Source organism: Argopecten irradians, chromosome 6 (genome assembly GCF_041381155.1).
Source record: "Argopecten irradians isolate NY chromosome 6, Ai_NY, whole genome shotgun sequence".
In the NCBI taxonomy this organism is placed as follows: domain Eukaryota; kingdom Metazoa; phylum Mollusca; class Bivalvia; order Pectinida; family Pectinidae; genus Argopecten; species Argopecten irradians.
The window spans coordinates 32,073,413-32,094,826 of NC_091139.1; the positions used below are offsets into that span (position 1 = coordinate 32,073,413).

General features: G+C 37.7%; 1 protein-coding gene across 1 annotated transcript in view; it reads right to left on the bottom strand.

Moving 5' to 3' along the window:
• Positions 1 to 8,147: 8,147 nt before the first annotated feature.
• The window catches only part of LOC138325659 (pancreatic triacylglycerol lipase-like), a 29,474-nt gene continuing 16,207 nt past the window's right edge, over positions 8,148 to 21,414 (bottom strand). The window contains exons 5-9 of the mRNA XM_069271465.1: positions 17,143 to 17,397; positions 15,151 to 15,384; positions 13,411 to 13,516; positions 10,144 to 10,329; positions 8,148 to 8,823 (exon numbers count right to left, since the gene is read on the bottom strand). Of these exons, the coding sequence (XP_069127566.1) occupies positions 8,748 to 8,823; positions 10,144 to 10,329; positions 13,411 to 13,516; positions 15,151 to 15,384; positions 17,143 to 17,397 (857 nt within the window). The 3' untranslated portion in view covers positions 8,148 to 8,747. The remainder of the gene's footprint in view (positions 8,824 to 10,143; positions 10,330 to 13,410; positions 13,517 to 15,150; positions 15,385 to 17,142; positions 17,398 to 21,414) is intronic.

Genomic DNA, 21,414 nt, shown 5'->3' on the forward strand with positions numbered 1-21,414 from the left:
GATAAGCCACATAAGCCTGAAGTCTCTTCGAAGATGTTGGAACGAGGTCATAGTTCATAGCCTCGCAGAAATTTGTGTAACACCTCAGCTGGGTGGCATATGTGGCACAAGTCGAGTCAGCCCACGCCCTGCTTTTTAAAGAGTCTGCTGCCTCCAACAAGGCGGTCTTTGTCACACTATCTATTTAAAATAAATTGTACAGACATATGGTTACTAAATTCAACTACACTGAACGGATCAAGTCGTAATGATGGAATCAAGTCATATAAAGCTTCACAAGCTTCTCATGTAGACGAGAGCATGCGTCTGCTACTACATTATAAACACCTGGGAAATATACACATTTGAGCGAAAAATTGTAGAAGGAATTGAACAAGAAAATCAATCTTAACGCCAACATACTGACTTCCTGTCGCGAGGAGCCCTTATTAATCCAGAAAGCGGCTGTTTTGTTGTCAGTTTAAATAATGACTCGCTTGTTTTTGAGATGACCACACCAACGACAAATTCCTTGAAAGATTGCCACTAATTCCTTCAGATTAATGTGTTGAGAAAACATCGCTGGTAAGTCCAAAGCCCAGTTGTAATAGAAATAGTCTCCGTTGTAATACCCACCTGTACCTTTATTGCAAGCGTTTGTTTGTCACAGGTTTAGGATCCAATATTAAACGATTGCCATTAAAGACACTGATGAATGAAATTCACCATTTTACGTCGTCAAAGAACTCTGGTGACAAGATTATTTTATGATGACGGTCGATTGCAGATTTTTTTAGGTTAATGATTCTACGGAGAAAAGTCCTGCCTCCACATATAACTTGAGAAGCCCAGCTAAGTTTACCGCATAATGTTTCTAATTGTGATCTACTGGTCCTTTTTCTTAGTAGAGAATGGCTGCAACAGTTGTATAAATTCCTTCACCTTCAATTCTGGCAGTTCAAAAGTCATATGATCACTATCGAGGATGACTCCTAGAAAACAGATCCGCGTAGCTGGGCCCTGCACTTTATTCCAGTTAATCGCGAAACCGAGGTCACAGAGTACAGCGATAATGATGTCAAGTACATGGAGACATGCATTAAAGGTCTGTACAAATACTAAGAAATCATCTAAATAAACTATCACTTTGTAGCCATATTTCTTGTTTATAATCTACAAACTGTACTCTCAAACGTTGAAATATCTGTGGGCTCTTTGATACATCGAAAGGTAAACAAGAATCAAACATATAAGTGGGCTCCAATTCCTCTGTAAATGTCCATTTAAGACCTGTCGCTTCGAAATTAGACAGATTAATTGATACTGATCTGTATGCACTAGACAGGTCCACTTTTGCCATAAAACATCCTGGAGTGATTAATTTTTCAGTCTCGCGGAGGTCCATATAGCAACATGAAGTGTCAGATACATTGTCGTTGAAAGACTGACCTTTGGGTCTGCTAGCATCGTGTATTAAACGAATCTTAGAGTCTGATTTTGGTATAGCCCTTAGTACGCTTACGATTTTTGGTTTCTTTTGGGGGTAATGACATAGTTACCATGTGTAAGTTCGTGCATTATTTGTTCTTCAACCAGGTTGGTATATCGTTTACAAGATAGATAATTGTCAACTTCAATATCTGATAATGTGTCTACATCACAATCAACATTTTTAAGGCCATATTTAATGCCCTCCAATAGATATTCACGATCAAAATCATCTGTGTCCAACAGTTTTCCCCAACTACTATACCTGAGAGGCCCAATACCCCCTCCGATTTATGACGTTCATAGCTGGGTAGAGGGGAGTGGCATTGCTTTGGTACCCCTATGTTTATTAGTGGGTTTTTTTTCTTGTTGAACGGGGTGTTTTGTAGCTGGGTGATCTGCTGAATAATAGACCATACAGTTGTTGGCCATTTTACATACCACCAAAGAACAGCTTTCTGAGTTGAAGCGACGGCAAGTTTTGCGACAATTAGACAGGAATGGGCCTCTGCGTTTTCTTGACGTGAAACCTTGCTGATTGTTAGCGTTAGCATTGTCAGATTGTAGCAGTTTCGTGGCCGCGTTCATTTTTGGTATTAGTTGAAAATCCTGAATATCCGTCCGCTTTGAGGCCCATTTAAAACCTTCCTTTTTCTGCAACTCCCGGTACTCCTTGACGTACATAAGTACCGGGAGATGCAGAATACCAACTAAATAGTCTTAATATGTTGCGCGCATATTGTACGTAAACTTTCACGCCTTCCAAATCAATCACATATTTTTCCATCATATGTAGCAGGATGCCTAACGAGCCATATCCCCATTGTTCTAGTGTTAGGTTCTGAGTTTGTGAGGTTGGCTTTTTGCTAACCTTGAGGCCATCTTTTGTAATCACGACCCATTCGTCCTGAATTAAACTGGGCTCCTCCCACAGATAATCAAAGACTTTGTATGCTTTATGCTTGGACACATGATCATATCCGTTTTATTGTTACCAAGAATCTTAAAGAGACAATTTACTCAGGCTAATTCTTTTCATAACCACGAAGCAGAATATGGCATAAATGCATTGTTCTACATTTCTTATGCAACATATAACATAAATATTGACAAATTCCTTGCCATTGTTTAGTATTTTAAGACCGTTGTAATTACATATTGTTGATCAATACGATAAAGCAGGTTCAATATGTACACTGTACGAATATCCGAGCCAAAGTCACGCACGTTAAACAAATGAACTACATAACCACTGAGGAGGTGATAAAATGATTTTAAGGCATGATATTGCACCTAATAAGCTGAACACACCACTGTCAAAGTAATTTGAGCAGTTCTGGACAAAAGTAGCATTACTCTACGAGCAAGGGACAGAAGTTCGACCACAATGTGTAATGGCGGACAGCGAGCGAGTTTGAACATTTCACACGCATTCCATCACCATGGGCTTTTCTTGCATATCACAGTAAAACCGACTGATCTAATTTCCATTAGAACTTGTTTTTTCCGATATATGTACAAATTTTAATGTTCTCTTAGACTGAATTGTCCCTTTAAACATCTGTTTGATAACACTCTGCTCATCCTCATCATTTTACCCGACTCACCCGAAACAGTTACTTGGTCCTCGCGAGTGGAGCGAACTGTATATTATTATGGGAGGTTTTGTCTAGCCAGGGATGTCCGGAACTTGTCCAGGACAGGCTCCTGAGCTAGGGATGTTGGTAGTGAGTTCCACTCGATGATGGTACGAGGGAAGAATGAAAACTTGTAGAGGTTTTTGTTAGAAGGTATCTGATTTAATCTGTTTGCGCCTCTTGTTCTCCTGTTGCCTGATGTTATATGTTGTGATGGGTCGATATCCACATGCTCATTTATGATTTTGTGTAGCATGGTAATTCTGGCTTTGGCTCTTCTAGTAGCCAGGGGTTCCCAGTTTAAAGAAGTTATCATGTTGGTGACACAACCTGGTTCCCTATTTCCATATTGGTTGTAAACATACCTTGCAGCCGTCTCTGGATGTTTTCGAGTGCTAGGATTTGATCTGATGTGTCTGGATCCCAGCAGGATGCTGCATATTCGAGAGATGGTCTTACAAGTGTGGTGTATGTGGCTGCTTTTCCTTTCCTTGCGCATGATGACATATTGCGTCTATAGAATCCTAACGTTTATTTGTTATGGTATGAATGTGTGTGTTCCAATTTAGGTCATGGTTAATGGTGACCCCTAGATATTTTCCAGATTCTACATTATCTAAAATTTGGTTGTGTAGTGTGTAATTGAATTTAATAGGGCTTTTCTCCCTAGAGATGTTAATGACAGCACACTTCTTAGCATTAAATTGCATTTGCCATTTATTTTCCCAGTCTTCAAGTGATTTCAGGTCATTTTCCAGATTCTGACAGTCTTGCAGTGAGAAGATTTCTATGTAGAGGAGGCAATCATCAGCAAATAATTAATTTTACAAGAAACGGAGTCTACTATATCGTTAATGAGTACGAGAAAGCGAAAAGGGCCGACAACTGTCCCCTGGGGAACCCCGAAGAGGACTCAGGCCCTATCTAAGTATGTTCCATTCAGTATAACTTTTTGATGTCTGTCGTTTAGAAAAGAAGAAAACCAATTAACCACGTTTGGGTTGATACCATAGTACACTTTGTATTTTAATTTAGATAACAGTCTGGAGTGTGCAACTTTGTCAAAAGCCTTGGAAAAATCAAGCAGGGCCACTTCAATTTGTTTATTTTTATCTAGGTTCCGAGCAAAATCATCAATGGTTAATATTAATTGTGTTCAGTGGACAGTTTAGACCTGAACCCATGTTGTAGATTTGTGAGGATGTTGTGATGTTCGAGGTGAGACATGATGTTGAAGTGAATAATGTGTTCTAAAAGTTTACAGACAATACTGGTAAGTGATACAGGCCTGTAGTTCTCAGCAGATTGTTTATCACCTTTTTTGAAGACTGGGACTATGTTTGCTTCTCGCCAGTCTGATGGTACAGTGCCAGTATTTATAGAAATTTGAAAGAGATAGGTAAGTGTTGGAATGATTTCGTGGACAAGTTCTTTAAGAACCCTAGCTGGGAGATTGTCTGGCCCAGTAGCTTTGTGTACCTGTAAGTTCTGCAGTAGTTTAGAGACACCAGACTCACTCACTACTATAGGTGGCATTGTAGGAAATGAAGATGGTCCCATATCTGGTATATTGGATAGGTTTTCCTTAGTAAAGACAGAATGAAATGGTTTATTAAGAATGTGAGCCTTGCCCTTAGGGTCATAATAGGTGATACCATCTTCTGGATTTCTAATTGGGGGGATGTTGTTTGTGTCCATCTTTTTACTTTTGATGAAACTCCAAAATTTCGTTGGTTTTTCTTTGTGATCTGAACTGATGCTGTTGTGCATGTAATTACTGTAGGCTCTTCGTGTTTCTTTTTGCATATTTGATTTCAGTTTTTTATACCTATCCCAGTCCTGTGGCTTTTGAGCTTTTCTAGCTTTGTTGTATGATTTCCTTTTCTGTCTAGATAGCTTATCTATGTTGCTGTCTGCCCAAGGATTTGTGTATTTTGCACGAGATAGTTTCTGTGGCACATGTTTGTTTATAGAATTTTTGATGACATTTTATATTAACGCCCAAGCATGGTCTACAGTCCCAGAGATATATAGTCTAGTCCTTCTAATAGGTTTTGATGGGGGTCGCTATGTCATGGTCAATCAGAACAATGTCTTGGTCTGAGACACCAGGGAGTGATCGACACTTCTTAACCAAGGACAGTATGTTTGTTAAGAAGAGATCTAGTGTATTGTTGTTGCGAGTTGGAAAATCAACTAACTGAGCCAAACCAAGATCATGAAATACCGATATAAACTGCTCACTTAGAAATTTTGGATAGTTATTACTAGAGATGAGTTCGTCTGGCCAGCTGATATCACTCAGATTAAAATCACCTCTTAGCCAAAAAATGTTATTTGGATATTTGTTGTATAAGTGAGTTATTTCTGAAAGAGAATCGTCAATAAACTGTGGATCTGTTTTATTTGGTGGTCGGTAATAAGAGGCTACTATAATTGGTTTTTGTTTTTTTCAGATGGATTCTAGCTGCCACTTGTTCGACTTCGTCATTTTTATAGGCAAGTGTGGCATTTAGGTTTGACTTGGTTGCTATGAGGACACTACCACTTCTGGATTGGATTCTATCATTTCGAAAAAGTTCATAATCATAAAAGAAAATTTCACAACCTGTAATTTCTGGTTTCAACCAGGTTTCCGTTCCAATGAAGACATCAGGTTTAGCATAATCCACTAAAAGAGAGATTTCATTCCGTTTATAGCAAACAATTTGAAAGTTAACCAGTAGTGATCTGAGTGTGGTCATGGCTTTTGTTGGGGCTTTAGCTGGCTTCCTATTGGGTGGAATTAGAGAAGAAGTCGTTCTTGGAATGGATATGGAATTATGCGAATGTTCATAAGTGTTGAATGCTGGTGAAGATGGCAGAGAAACCATGGAATTCTCAAGGTCTTCAACTATTGAGCTAATTGACCATAGAGTCATACATTCTGTTGGTATCATTGACAGTTCTACACTTAGGGCAGGTCCAGACCTCCAAAAACAAAAGATGTTGGTTGGGACGAATGTTAACGATGTATCAGACATGCCTAGGCATTTAGCATGACTGCATTAGTCACATTTATTACATACATATTTCTTGTGTGAACTTGTTACTGGTTGGTAGCACAAGATGCATGGGAATTTTATGGTGTTTGACGTTTCACAATTTGGGCACAGCCAGCTCTCAGATGGATGGTCAGAATGGAACTGGAAAATGGCTGATGACATATCTACACATGTTACGCGTGCCCATTCATTGCACACATCACAACCTATACTATGTTGGTTGTTCTTAACAGCTCGCTTGAAGACTAAACAGGGATATTTTGCTCTATGGCTAGGATTTAGTTCTACTTGGTTACCGAGGATGATTTTAATCAAAAGATGGATGTTTTTATTATTTACTCGAACCTTATCACGTTTGTATGATACATGTATAAGCCAATAGTAAATATAGGTGTTGGGGCTAAGAACCAATGTATTCTGGCACGAGATTTGATGGTGTAGCGCTCTAGATTGTTAAGGCTTATACATTATGGGAGATGAACATGTTCTGATGTTATGGCTAACGGGTTCATTGTCAAAAACTGTCTGATGGTGATGGGGTTGGTAGACTGAGGAATTGTTACAAGACTTAAATTTATGTAATTTGTTGTTCGACGTACAGAATAGGCTGAAAAATAATGACAGCACAAGAAGCCTAAGGGATGACATGATCACTGTATCTTACCTACATCCAAATATCAGTAGGACTATAGCCTAGGCCGGAGTCGGTGACGTGCTCGAGTCGGATGGTGCAGACATGTGCGGAAAAGTACACGATGTTAAGAAGTACAATGAATTGTTAAATCTTCGTCCTGAGGGTTCAAATGAGACACACACAATTGAGACCTATGTTAGTGATGAAGATAAAGATCAAAGATAAAGCACTGCATGGAATGAAAAACCGACTCCAAGACCGGACGTAAACATTGGGTCATGTGACATATGGCGGGAGATAGATATTTCACAAGGGGATTCACAGAATGAGTGGAAATCCTCGTAATTGTCGAATTTCAAGTTAACAAATGTTGAGAGTATGATGTTAATTCGTCAACAGCCGAAGTGATATCAAAAAGATGACTTAAATATCTGCAACGGATATAAAATCGCAGGAGCCAAATACCGGAAGATGCCACCTCCGTTCGGAACACCTCTTCTTGTTGTCGAGGGAGGCCATCTCGTTGAAATGAAAGTTACTTAATTAATTCACCCAACGGGTCAAAAACAGACTTCGGTTCGCCAATCTTACTTGAGATCTTGAGCTCGGTTCTCTTTCGCAGCTACATTTAAATTTTTTGAGCAAGGACCATCCTTGCTGCAAGCTAACAGCGGTGGCGCCAAAAGCACATGGTGCGGGAAGGGGGATCACACAAACATCCCCACGCAAAGTCAGCAAAAGGCCCCAGAGGCCTGAAACCCCAGACACACATTAAAACTCAATTTATTCTAAATTATCATGCAAAATTCATCTTGAATAGGTTAACGAAGTGATGAATGAGTGCATTCCAAGTACATTGTAACACAATTAACCCTTATGTCTTTTTACACATATCTGAAAAGAAACAAACATGATATTAAAAGAGAAATAAATTTGTTCAGTAGAACATTGGAAGCACATAGTCGACTGCATCCTCGATACTCCAGGGGTTACTATTACTGTCGTTTCATCCATCCCTGGACTATCTCATAGTAAAACTAAAGGCAGCTCAAGAGAACAAATCCTACCAATTATCGGCTAGCAAAGACTCCCTTTGAAGACTACATCTAGGGAGTGACGTCCAACTTCAAACCCACACAGTCAACCACAGTTACCGTATATACGGCTCTTTTCTGACCCTTGGGCTATTTTCGTGTACGATTACATTTCGTGGATTTTGCAAGCGATAAAAAATCGCGAACATTTATCAACTCGAAATATTGTTCCGGTCATAAGTAAAGTATTAATAGATGACTCTAATACGCGAAATTAAGTAACGGCGAAAATGAGGTTGTTTACAGTATTTACGAATAAGAAAATACTAAATGTATGTTAAAAGAATTTTATTGGAAATGTTCAAAAAATATCAAGATCAGTTATTATTTCTGTATTTATCTCATAAATGTCTGTCTTACAGGTAGTTTTCTTACAAGCGTCCGTCAAAATGTCTCACAGGTGTCCAACTAATAGTTGCTCTTCCCATACCTTTAGGTGTCCATCCAATGAGCGCCCATCCCCGTGTCCGAATTATAAACGTTCGCCTTGTTGGTGTTCTTTCCGACCAATGGTCGTCCGTCTTGTCGTTATCCGTCGAATGGTCGTCCGTCTTGTAGTTATGGATCGTCCAATGGTTGTCCGTCTTGTAGTTATCCGTCCAATGGTCGTCCGTCTTGTTGTCTGTCTAATGGCGTCCGTATTACAGCTTTCCGTCCAATAAGCGTTCGTCGTATTGTCGGTCCAATGAGCGTCCGTCTTTTAGTTATCCGTCCAATGAGTTTCCGTCTTGTTGTTTTCCGTCCAAGCGTCCGTCATATATTCCTTCAAATGGGCATCTGACTTGTTGTTTTCCGTCCAATGAGCGTACGTCTTGTAGTTAACCGTCCAATCAGCGTCCGTCTTTTAGTTATCCGTCCGACGTGCGTCCGCCTAACAGGTGCCCATGAGACCCATACTGATCGCTTTGTGGTTAGTCACGGTCTTACCATAGGCACAGAACGTTGATCTAAAATACAGAGAACAAGATACACTTCATATTAGAATACATTGCGACATATGAATGCAATTGAACGTCATTTCAAAAACTATTCGGTCTTTTCATATTACAAAATGATTTCCCTTACGTAAAGGTATCGAATGTGACGTCCTTTTTTGTGAACAAACCACACGTCGTTTTCTCATTAAAATATGACGTTACGCGGCCAAACAAATTATGTGAATACTTACCCGCAAGGGCAGATAGCTTTTCAATATACAAAGTTGGAATTTACAATCGTTTGATCATCAGACATTTAGACACAGCTGTATTTCAGTTGTATACCAAAAGATATAATGGTTGTCAATCCATTATTTACAATATAAGAGCGTAATATGTATAACTCTAAAATTCATGTTAACGGCTAATCTGCCGAGAGTCATTTAAAGCTATCTCAGGATATTTATTTTGTTGTAAAACATTTTAAAAAATCTTTCGGAAAATGTCTTCGACCTCAAATGACATTAAATTTTTGCTTTGCTAGTTAATCTCATCTTTACCGACCACGCGTACATCGTTTTGTCTTTAAAACAAACAAACGGAGTGTGGTTTGTTACATAATGATAGCGGTTCAAGGTGACGACGAACAGTATCTGTCACAATAAAATATTACTTTTATAGACACTAATCAGTTACGTGGGAAGATGGAAAATGGGAAGGAGCGATATTTAATACTTTCTTAGTAAATATGTTGTCATGAATGCTACACTGTATATATGAACTTATCATTTTTCATATTTTCTGATATTAAAGTGAACAAGATAAAACGATATTATGCTGTGAAAAGCAATTATTACGTTTGTGAGGTGTTATCTGTATTATATTAATGAGTATCGAAATTCTTCCTCGCCATGTTTTAATTACTTCTTATTTCGTCAACATGTTTTATCCATTACGTTCAGATGAAATATCACTCAAATGAGCCCATTACCCCCGTAAGTAACAATTGATCTCTTCCAATTCTTAGACTAGAAGAGTGATCATGACATCATGATGATTAATAAAATATTTCCCTACCTAGAGAGTGTGACAACAAAATCACAAACCGAGGCCTAAACAGAAGCCTTTTCGCCGCGACATGAACATTGATGACGGTATCGACAATGCACGCCACGGTCACACGTATGAAGTCATAACGTCACGTAATTTTCTTAAGGTTCAAAAGGTTAGTGCGTGCAATTTGTCATACACTAGGGGTTTACAGAGAAATCTCCCACGGCTAAAACCAGTGAAAAATCACTGAATGGTGGGAAAACATGATATCATAGTGGTGAGCATATTAGTACTTACAGTTGCTGGGTGGACCCGTCCATGACTGAGACATTCTCCAGGGCCCAATCCTCGGGGTAAGCCCAGCCTGTAAGAGCACTGGAGGTTTTATCATACTGCATGGCCACGGCAGTCACATCCCCAATGTCTTCTTTGATTGTAATAAATTTGGTGATGGTATGGTGCTGTGTATGGACCTCATTATCACTGTAAAGAAATAAATAAATAAATAAATAAATAAATATGAATGGTATATATTATATAAATACTACCTGCATTATAGGGTGACAGTATACTGACTTTTTGTAGGTTGATACGAGGAATTGTAAACCTGAGAAAGGTGATTTTCCACGAGGCCAAAGGTCGAGGGAAATGTCTCCTTTCAAAGGTTTAACAATTCCTCGTATTAACCTACAAAAAGTCAATATTTGTTTTGTTATATGAAATGAGACAATGATACAAGTTTTGCTACTTGGAACAATTTTGAGGCAAGGACAGCGCAATGACTAATTAAACAAAAAATCAAGAAAATCATCACATATCCTCAGTAAGCACTTTTAGAACTTTTGCTGTACTTCTTCACAACATAACTTACTAACATATAGATACATTTAAAATGTATTAAAACATCTGTCCTAATCCTACCTCCCTGCTGTCTGCCATAATGGATTTGACTATTGCCCGATGATCGACAATGCTCTGATTGGTCAAAAATGTGGAAAAGACAGGGAATTCCCTGTATCCATTTATAGCCAGGTTACCGGCTTTGCAATGTCAACCTCTGAACAGGTGGTCATCGGTCTCAGGTTGACATTGCATTTTGTCAAGACCTGTCCGAGCGGTTTAGACCAATCAAAAACCGGCAAAAATCACAGTCATATAGGTAACAATGTCTAGTGTCACCCCGAGGATATCAGTGATATTCCGAGGGATGACACTAGGCACTGTCACCCTTTAATGCAGGTAGTATTTATTTTATTATACCAAAAGTCTAGAAACAAAACAAGTTTCCAAGTATTTGCAATCTATTGAAACATTTAAACTTATTTTAGCAAAAGTCGAACTCTCACCATCGGCAGTAAAATACTATATCAGTTTCTTCGCAGTAGCGCTTATTATCATTGCATTATAAAAAAGAATACTCACAGTAAACATTCAGTGAAATAAATTTGTTGTCTTATCTCTTGAGTTTGTTGAAATATTAACGTTTTTATAAATATCAATGAATTTTGATTTCGTCCCGTCGTCTATTTACAACATTAGCAACGTCACGATGACGCTTGAAATCGCATGTCTTCCGTTCACTTAATCACCGGCGGTTTGATTAAAACAAACATATAGCGCTTGGACAGTAAGCGAAAGACGTAAACGGAAAGCACGGTCCTTAATTTGAAAAAAAAATATTAAACAGACTAATTTGACAAAACTATTCTTAAATAGCTCCAGATAAATTTTGAAGCGTCGCTTCAAAAAACAATGATGGTGCCGAAAAAAACCGAGTGCGCATCTTTTTCGGGCGGTTAATATGAATTTAAGGCAAAGCCTCAGAAGAGCGCAGCTACATGTAAAAGATTATAATATCATAACTTTATATTGTCTATATTTTTCTACGAGATTAACAATAAAATATTTTACTGACATGCACATACTATCAATAGTTGGAAAGAATTAAAAATAATCCAAATGAAATAGTTCAATATACTTCAATCTTGTTTTTATCAGATGCAGAGAAAACTTGGCAACATGCCATGCTATCAAAAATACGCGCGAATCTGTGCCGTCATCTTTGGCGTCAGGTTTTGTGACGTCACTGCTGACGGTGCTGTGCGCTTGAAAACATACACAGTATATATTGGACCAGTACATTTATTGCGTTGTTCTTGTATATGTGTAAATTTAGACTACTTACAGTAATTTTAAAGCGTATACTGATAAAACATTTAGTCTAGTACATAAATTTCAAATCTCGTCGTGCTGATAACGAGAATTAAAAGATGGCTGCCTACATGGAGGCGCGAGACTTTTCCCGCGGGACACAATTTCAAAGTCCAAGGGGTACTGGAATGTATTGGAATCTATATGCACACACACGTGTTATGGTTAGTAGAGCTTCGCTCTACGCGGCCTTCGGCCGCGCAGAGAGCTGCGCTCTTAATATTTTGCACTGTCAAAAATACACTATCACCCGTTGCTAGGTGATTGCTACGAACGTGACTATTGTCTCCTATTGTTCTAATGCTAACTGCCGTGTGATAGTGTAAAATACTAAATATCTCTCAACCAATCAGAATGCAGGATTCTCACTAGCCCGAGATACTCTGGCTCTGAAACCAGACTTAGACATTTTGACAGATAGATGTCTGGTTTATCAAAAATTTGGATTAAGCCGACATCGTTTTGTATCGAGCCAGGTCATCTCCGATTCAAACTGACTTCCGAGAAGCACCACTAACCTAAGTCTATTCAACAAATGAATATTATATTTACCCATTGCCAAATATAGCAATCCGTCGAGATAAAAGATGATTTTCAAGTTACGAGAAAATGGCGACGACGACGAGGGAAATTTAAAGTTGCGGGAAATAAACTACTGTGTTGACACAATAGAACGTGATGAAATGGATGTCTGTGAGTAGATAAATGTTTTATTTGTTGAAAAGACCAAGGTAATTGGCGATTCTCGGTGGTAATATTTTGTAAGTAGTCTGAATCGGAGATGACCTGCCCCGATTCCAAACGGTGTCGGCTTATTCCACGTTTTAATATAACAGTGCGCTCTGGCCCTAAACCAGACAACTACCATCATAATGTCTAAGTCTGGTATCCGGGCCAGAGTATCTCGGGCTAAATTCTCACTTGAGGTATAATAAAACAGAATGTGCTATCATGTTTTTGCGATATGATTCGCCGTAATGACATTTTCACATTAGTCGCATTTTTAACCTTTACGTCTACTGCAGAAAGATGAATGTCAAGTTCTTGCGCATATGATAATTTTGCGATATATCAAATGGCCTTTTTCATATTTATCGTTTCGTATATGCTCTAAGATACGTTCATTTTACTAAATGCAGTTAGATACCCTTGGATAAGGAATCAAAATTTAAAAAAATAATCGCCATTTCCTTTGTGTGAGCGTACTACGTCATTTTCCCGAAAATTGATGACGTTGCACACGTACTCTCATAAACAAATGACGCAACAATCAGTTCATCACTAAAGCATATGATCATTGCAACTTTGTTAGATGGCTTACTCACCATAAACTTTTTAATAATTTAAACTCACCTCATCAGTTTGACCGGACTTGAATCGCCTTTTTGACCTCGAAGTACTACGGTCACCACTCCGTCCATGTTGTTGCTTCCCGTAACGTTAATCTGATAGTGAAAATCTGTAAATAAATAAATGAATAAATTACCATATATCTATTACTGACCTATATACACAATAAATATAGCTGTACTATGTAATTATGTAAATTAACACCGTTATAAGCTCTAATGGCTTCTGGAGGCGTATCAAACACAGGAACATTTCCACAGGTACAGATGTTCAAGAGTTTGGCGAATGAGCGCTCATTATAGGTAAATTACATATAGAACGGTCGGCAACATATCAGCATGTAATTCTTAGATTTTATATTAAAAGCGAACAAAAAGCGACAAAATTATTGTGACTATAAGATAAAAAATGGGGGTACAGATACACATTCTGCTGGGTTAAATGAAATGGATTATGAAAAATAAGTAACTAAACAAACATTCAATGGATTCATTAGGCAGTAAACGTTATTTAATATATTGATGACTATTATCTCCGAGAAGCAACAGAAAATAGAACACTTGATCTGTCCTATCCTAGAAATATTTTAAACACTACACCAACAAAAAATAAAGATGCTCAACCGCCGACAGAGCATGAATGATATTCATCATTTGAACAATAATTGGTGTTTAATCGTGTATATATATGCCTAATTAACAAAAAAAATAACATGAAATAATTTATTTTGCCTTTGGTGCTTGCGCAATCATTACTTCATTCCATATAAGATATAGTGCCCCGGAATTTTTTTCGGGATGCAATTAATTATTTTTCATATTTTTAACTTGAAGTCAAATTAGAAGCTCAAACTTTTCAATGGTGGTAATACTGAAGGAAAATACTAAATCGTCTGCTCCTCTGCTCCTGTTTTTGATAATGAAAAAACATTTGTCTGCTGTGAAGCATCTATAACCAAACTGACCTCTGTTATTTTCCTCATTCACACACAACACTACTAGTACTAATATCGCTACTTTATTGTTGGCTACAGAGGCTACTACATACATTTCTCCTGTTTCAGTATGGCATCGTATCGATGATTTCACAATATTATTGAAAATATCAACGCCCTTCTGTTAATTGACTTACTGCCAAATGATCAAATTTAAAATAAGCTTTAAAAGGAATACTGCAGTTACATTCAGCAAATAGCTTTCTGCTTTCTATTGTGTATGCAATACGTTATGATAAATAATGACCCCGCCCTCCACAAAAATAGAATAAAATAAATAAATGAATAAATAAACAGAATAAATAAAAAACATTTGTAGCTTAAAGATGCTCCACCGCTGACAAATTGTGTTTTTTCACTATTAAACACAGGAGCAGACGATTTAGTATTTTTCATCAGTTACAAAAGTTACCTACTTTACACCGTTACCACCATTGAAAAGTTTGAGCTTCTAATTTTACTTCAAGTTAGAAATAGAAAAAAATTATTAATTGCATCCCGAAAAAATTCCGTGCCGCAATATCCTATATGGAATGAAGTACTATTTCGCATGCACCAAAAGCAAAATACATTAGTTTATATCATTTTTTTGTGTTAATTAGACATATATATATACACAATTAAACACCAATTATTGTTAAAATGATGAATATCATTTATGCTCTGTCGGCGGTGGAGCATCTTTAAAGTCGCATTTTATAATGACATGGGGAACATTTAAACAAAACACGAAGTTTTAATAAACTTACTGCAGAAAGGCGCTGTGCCCTGTGTCTGGAGATACAGCGATCCACGAGCGGTGAAGTTGATTGAATTGTAACCCATATCGGCACATTGGTCGCCGTGACACTTAAGACAGTGTCCTAAGTTGAATTCATCTTGGCTTGTACAAGGATAAGCTTTAAAAGGGCACGAGCTTGAAATAGACTCAGTGTACAGTTCGTAGGATCGCTCGTGACTACAAGCTACGGTCGCTTCTCCGGCTAAAAAAATAAAGGTGAAATGATCTTGAAATTTCGTTAAAGGGTTTTCGGTTTGCTTAAATGTAAGTTATCATTACATGTTTTCAACTTATTTCGTTATCCAGAAGAAAAAGATAGACAAAGGCCAGATGAAGAGACTAAAGCGAAAACAGCTCAGTATTACACGATGAATTGGTTGTATTGCAGATTTTCAACGTTGGATCGTAAATAATGTAAAAAAATGTTAAACAAAAAAGGGAAAAAAGGATACATGTTAATACTATATTTGATGAATTATTGCAGTGAAGTTATATGTAAACTCTTTAATCAATTCTCACATATTAGTAATACGGTGATAAAAACAAACAAAAAGGGAAACAAAAAAGACAAATGACATTTCAATTACTATTGGTGACGTGGTGAAAAAAATAGTCAAAAGGAAACAAAAAGAACAAATGACGTTTCAATTAATATACTTAGCTGCAAATAAATCGATAATTGAAGTTTTGAAAACAAGATCTGCATGGATACCATTATATATATTTCACTTCAATGTTACTTGAATCGATATTCACGGACCATTGTTGTGTTATGTCAAATATATTTTTCCTTTTCTTCAAATTATGCGTGCATGGTTGATAAAATGAAATGAAAAAAAAATGAAATTTATCCCTGAATACCGACAGGACGTGGAACTAGCTTTTCATAAGCTTACCAAACATTGACGCTGCTATGATCTGGGTTCAACACGTGATTAAGATGAAGCACCAGGAGCTTGCTGTTGATTTAGTATTTGTACAACATGCTGTTTTTCTTAGCTCGAGGACATTTCATAGCAATCACCTCATTCGGTCAAGCCCCAGGCATTGAACATCAAGCCACTTGTAATTATAATTGGCACGCGACATGCATTATTCGGTTACAGGCACATTTTACTTAGTTGCTTGCCCCTGGGGTTGATTGTTTTATTCGGTATTCGGTTGCTTGTAGAAAGTCCGATAGAAACTCTTATGGATATGGGGCCCATGAAACGTTTTATTATAATGCATATTTAAACGTTTTGAATATGTATTTTAGCTTTGAACAAATATTGCACGTTATTATGTATATTTGTTTAATTATATTTTTTTGAATAAGCATTTTTAACAGAACGTTTTTGCTCTTATCGTTTAGTAAACAAACATTTAAATTTTAAGAAGTAATATTTTATTTTATGAATTTTACAACCATTGTTTCAAGTGCCAAATATGGGAGTCTTTAGATTTTTTCTTCAAAACAGTTTTATATCGAAATATTCATAACGTTTCCGAACATACCTTTAATGGTAATATTGATCTGGCCTATTGAACAGGGTTCATTTGTATCAGTTTAAAGTTCGGTGAAATCAGTACCATTGTTAACTTTAATCATCAGTACCTATAACCGATGCCTTTTGACACGATTTAAAACATTTATAGTTTATTCGATACATTTATCTTCTGGAACTGTAATGGCTTTAACATCCAACTTAACTGGAAGTGATATACATTATCATTACTCCGTTATGTCGAGTACACACTTATATCGAAACGTTCACATTGTCTTATCATTTTGAGACATCGAATCTCCAAATTTGAAAATGTGTATTATGAAGAAAAAAACAACAACAAAACCCAATTTACCTAACATAACAGTAGTGATACATGTACTTTGAATTCATTCACTCCTAAATTTCGTAATAGACTGGTATAATCTCTTCAGAGTGAGTGAGTTGATTAGCCTCAATGTGGTATACATTACCATAGTAATCGAGTTGTGTGACGGCGTTCCATACTGTGTGGGATACTTTGCCCAGCAAACCCGCATCACAACCGGGCTGGTCCTTCCCGCCATTAGGGTAGAAATCTACGTGACCCATCTGCTGAATTGATCCCATTCCAAGTTCCAAAATACTAGAGGCGTCCGTATGGATGACATCAACAAAGTCCGCGTCAGTTGCATCCAGACGGATGATTGGATCGCCACCCTGGAAATAGGGGTCAGCGGGGTCAAGTCCTACAAAGAAAATAATCGGTATCCGATCTATATATCTGTATATATACATATATATATGTTTGACGAAAGAGACGAAAACGTTTGGTACAAAAGTATTACACGTAACAGTTTCTTCAATTTTAAGCACTGCCATAAAGGTACATGTAGGCCTATTTATCTTGGCACAATCAAATTTAAACACAAATGTGATTTGAGAAAACATTGCATAGTGATTAATTAACGTATTCGTCATAATTGCAAAACTATAACTGAAATTTCAATTGTCGCAATGCATAAACCAAATCCACTTTTTTATGTCGGATTCACACAGTTTGTAAACAAAAAATAAGTTATACCCGGATGAAATTAAATCATATTCACACCAATGCTTAAATATCAGCATTGAACTGCATGCTATTTACGTGTGTAATGAATATTGGTATAAATAACTTCAATAGTTTGTATTTCTTATTGTTGTTCGGAGAGTAAATGATCGCCTGGGTCTCATAGAAGAAGTTTATTAACACAAAAAAATCAGAAATTAAGAATGCTAAAACCTGATGAAGTGGTATCACCATCACCCCTTCTGTGGTCTGTTGTTTGTGTCAGAAAATACATTGATACATTGAAGATACTCAACACAGGCTAATGAACCTTATGTTTTCGTCTTTTTTGTTTTTATTTTTTTTTTCGTTTTTTGTTTGTTTTTGTTTTAAAGAGCGGCTTCATATGGGTTAATTTTCTGACTTTGATGTCTGAAAACCAAAAGCTATTGAATGATCATAGTTGTGTTCTGTTATTATAGCAATATAAAGCTTACACAGCAAACAGTTTCGTTCTCTAATCAAGCCTTGATAATTCTGAGATAATTGATGGATGAAGCGTCTCTTTGCAAAGAATACTAATTGTTTACTCAAGGTTGTTGTTACTTTGAGACTGACATAAGGTAATCATGCTAATTATCCAAGGATGCCTTCTGGAAATTACTGCCATTAAGACACTAAGCGTAATTATTTGCTCATTAAGGTTTTATAATGTTTACGACTGTAAAAGTGAAGGCCGTGCCACGAGTAACATAAACACGTGTCACGTGGATCAACATGACCCGCACGGACAAACTTACCCCTGTGACGTCACACTTACTTAACTGTCTCGTGTTGTACTTCATGGAACACAATACTAAAATGCTCGTGACACTTAAGACAAATATATATTATGTAATTATGCATTTCTTCTAATGTGACATCCGGCTGCGATTATAGTTAGATTTGTTGTTTTCAATATGCTTTATTGATTAGAACAACTGGAACCATATGATATGCCTTTCATAACACAGAGAAACCTCTGAAATGAATCTCATAGAAATGTCACGATTTTAAGGATTTCATACATTCATTGACTCATAAATCGTACTTGCAATAAAAAAATTTTTATGAAGTAAAAATTGAAGCACGCGTTTGTAAAGTCGCCTCTAATACGACGACGTAAACAATTCAAGGAGAAAATATTCACCGAAGAATTCACTGATTTTATTTCGTGTACACTGATCCCGTGTGTACTACTCTTGTTTTATTTCATGTAGACTGATCTCGAGTGCACTACTCTTGTTTTATTTCATGAACACTGATCTCGTGTGCACTACTCTGATTTTATTTCGTGTACACTGATCTCGAGTGAACTGCGTTGGTCATTTCATATACACTGATCTCGTGTGCACTACTCTTGTTTTATTTCATGAACACTGATCTCGTGTGCACTACTCTGATTTTATTTCGTGTACACTGATCTCGAGTGAACTGCGTTGGTCATTTCATATACACTGATCTCGTGTGCACTGCTCTGATTTTATTTCATGAACACTGATCTCGTGTGCACTACTCTTGTTTTATTTCATGTACACTGATCTCGTGTGCACTGCTCTGATTTATTTCATATACACTGATCTCGTGTGCACTGCTCTGGTTTATTTCGTGTACACTGATCTCGTGTGCACTGCTCTGATTTTATTTCGTGTACACTGATCTCGTGTGCACTGCTCTGGTTTATTTCATATACACTGATCTCGTGTGCACTGCTCTGGTTTTATTTCGTGAACACTGATCTCGAGTGCACTGCTCTGATTTTATTTCGTGTACACTGATCTCGTGTGCACTGCTCTGATTTTATTTCCTGTACACTGATCTCGAGTGCACTGCTCTGATTTTATTTCGTGTACACTGATCTCGTGTGCACTCGTCTTGTTTATTTCGTGTACACTGATCTCGTGTGCACTACTCTGGTTTTATTTCATATACACTGATCTCATGTGCACTGCTCTGGTTTATTTCGTGTACACTGATCTCGTATGCACTGCTCTGGTTTATTTCGTGTACACTGATCTCGTGTGCACTGCTCTGGTTAATTTTATGTACACTGATCTCGTATGCACTGCTCTGGTTTATTTCGTGTACACTGATCTCGTGTGCAATGCTCTGGTTTATTTCGTGTACATTGATCTCGTGTGCACTGCTCTGTTTTTATTTCATGTACACTGATCTCGTGTGCATTGCTCTGGTTTATTTCATATACACTGATCTCGTGTGCACTGCTCTGGTTTATTTTGTGTACACTGATCTCGTACGCACTTCTCTGGTTTATTTCGTGTACACTGATCTCGTGTGCACTACTCTGATTTATTTCGTGTACACTGATCTCGTGTGCACTGCTCTGGTTTATTTTATGTACACTGATCTCGTGTGTACTGCTCTGATTTATTTCGTGTACACTGATCTCGTGTGCACTGCTCTGGTTTATTTCGTGTACACTGATCTCGTGTGCACTGCTCTGGTTTATTTCGTGTACACTGATCTCGTGTGCACTACTCTGATTTATTTCGTGTACAATGATCTCGTGTGCACTACTCTGGTTTATTTTATGAACACTGATCTCGTATGCACTGCTCTGGTTTATTTCGTGTACACTGATCTCGTGTGCACTGCTCTGGTTTATTTCGTGTACACTGATCTCGTGTGTACTGCTCTGATTTTATTTCGTGTACACTGATCTCGTGTGCACTGCTCTGGTTTATTTCATGTACACTGATCTCGTGTGCACTGCTCTGGTTTATTTTATGTACACTGATCTCGTGTGCACTGCTCTGGTTTATTTCGTGTACACTGATCTCGTGTGCACTGCTCTGGTTTATTTTATGTACACTGATCTCGTGTGTACTGCTCTGATTTTATTTCGTGTACACTGATCTCGTGTGCACTACTCTGGTTTATTTCATGTACACTGATCTCGTGTGCACTGGTCTGGTTTATTTTATGTACACTGATCTCGTGTGCACTGGTCTGGTTTATTTCGTGTACACTGATCTCGTGTGTACTGCTCTGATTTTATTTCGTGTACACTGATCTCGTGTGCACTGCTCTGGTTTATTTCGTGTACACTGATCTCGTGTGCACTGCTCTGGTTTATTTCGTGTACACTGATCTCGTGTGCACTGCTCTGGTTTATTTCGTGTACACTGATCTCGTGTGCACTGCTCTGGTTTATTTCGTGTACACTGATCTCGTGTGCACTGCTCTGGTTTATTTCGTGTACACTGATCTCGTGTGCACTGCTCTGGTTTATTTCGTGTACACTGATCTCGTGTGCACTGCTCTGGTTTATTTCGTGTACACTGATCTCATGTGCACTACTCTTGTTTATTTCGTGTACACTGATCTCGTGTGCACTGCTCTGGTTTATTTCGTGTACACTGATCTCATGTGCACTGCTCTGGTTTTATTTCGTGTACACTGATCTCGAGTGCACTGCTCTGGTTTATTTCGTGTACACTGATCTCGTGTGCACTACTCTGGTTTATTTCATGAACACTGATCTCGTGTGCACTGCTCTGATTTTATTTCGTGTACACTGATCTCGTGTGCACTGCTCTGGTTTATTTCGTGTACACTGATCTCGTGTGCACTGCTCTGATTTATTTCGTGTACACTGATCTCGTGTGCACTGCTCTGGTTTATTTCGTGTACACTGATCTCGTGTGCACTGCTC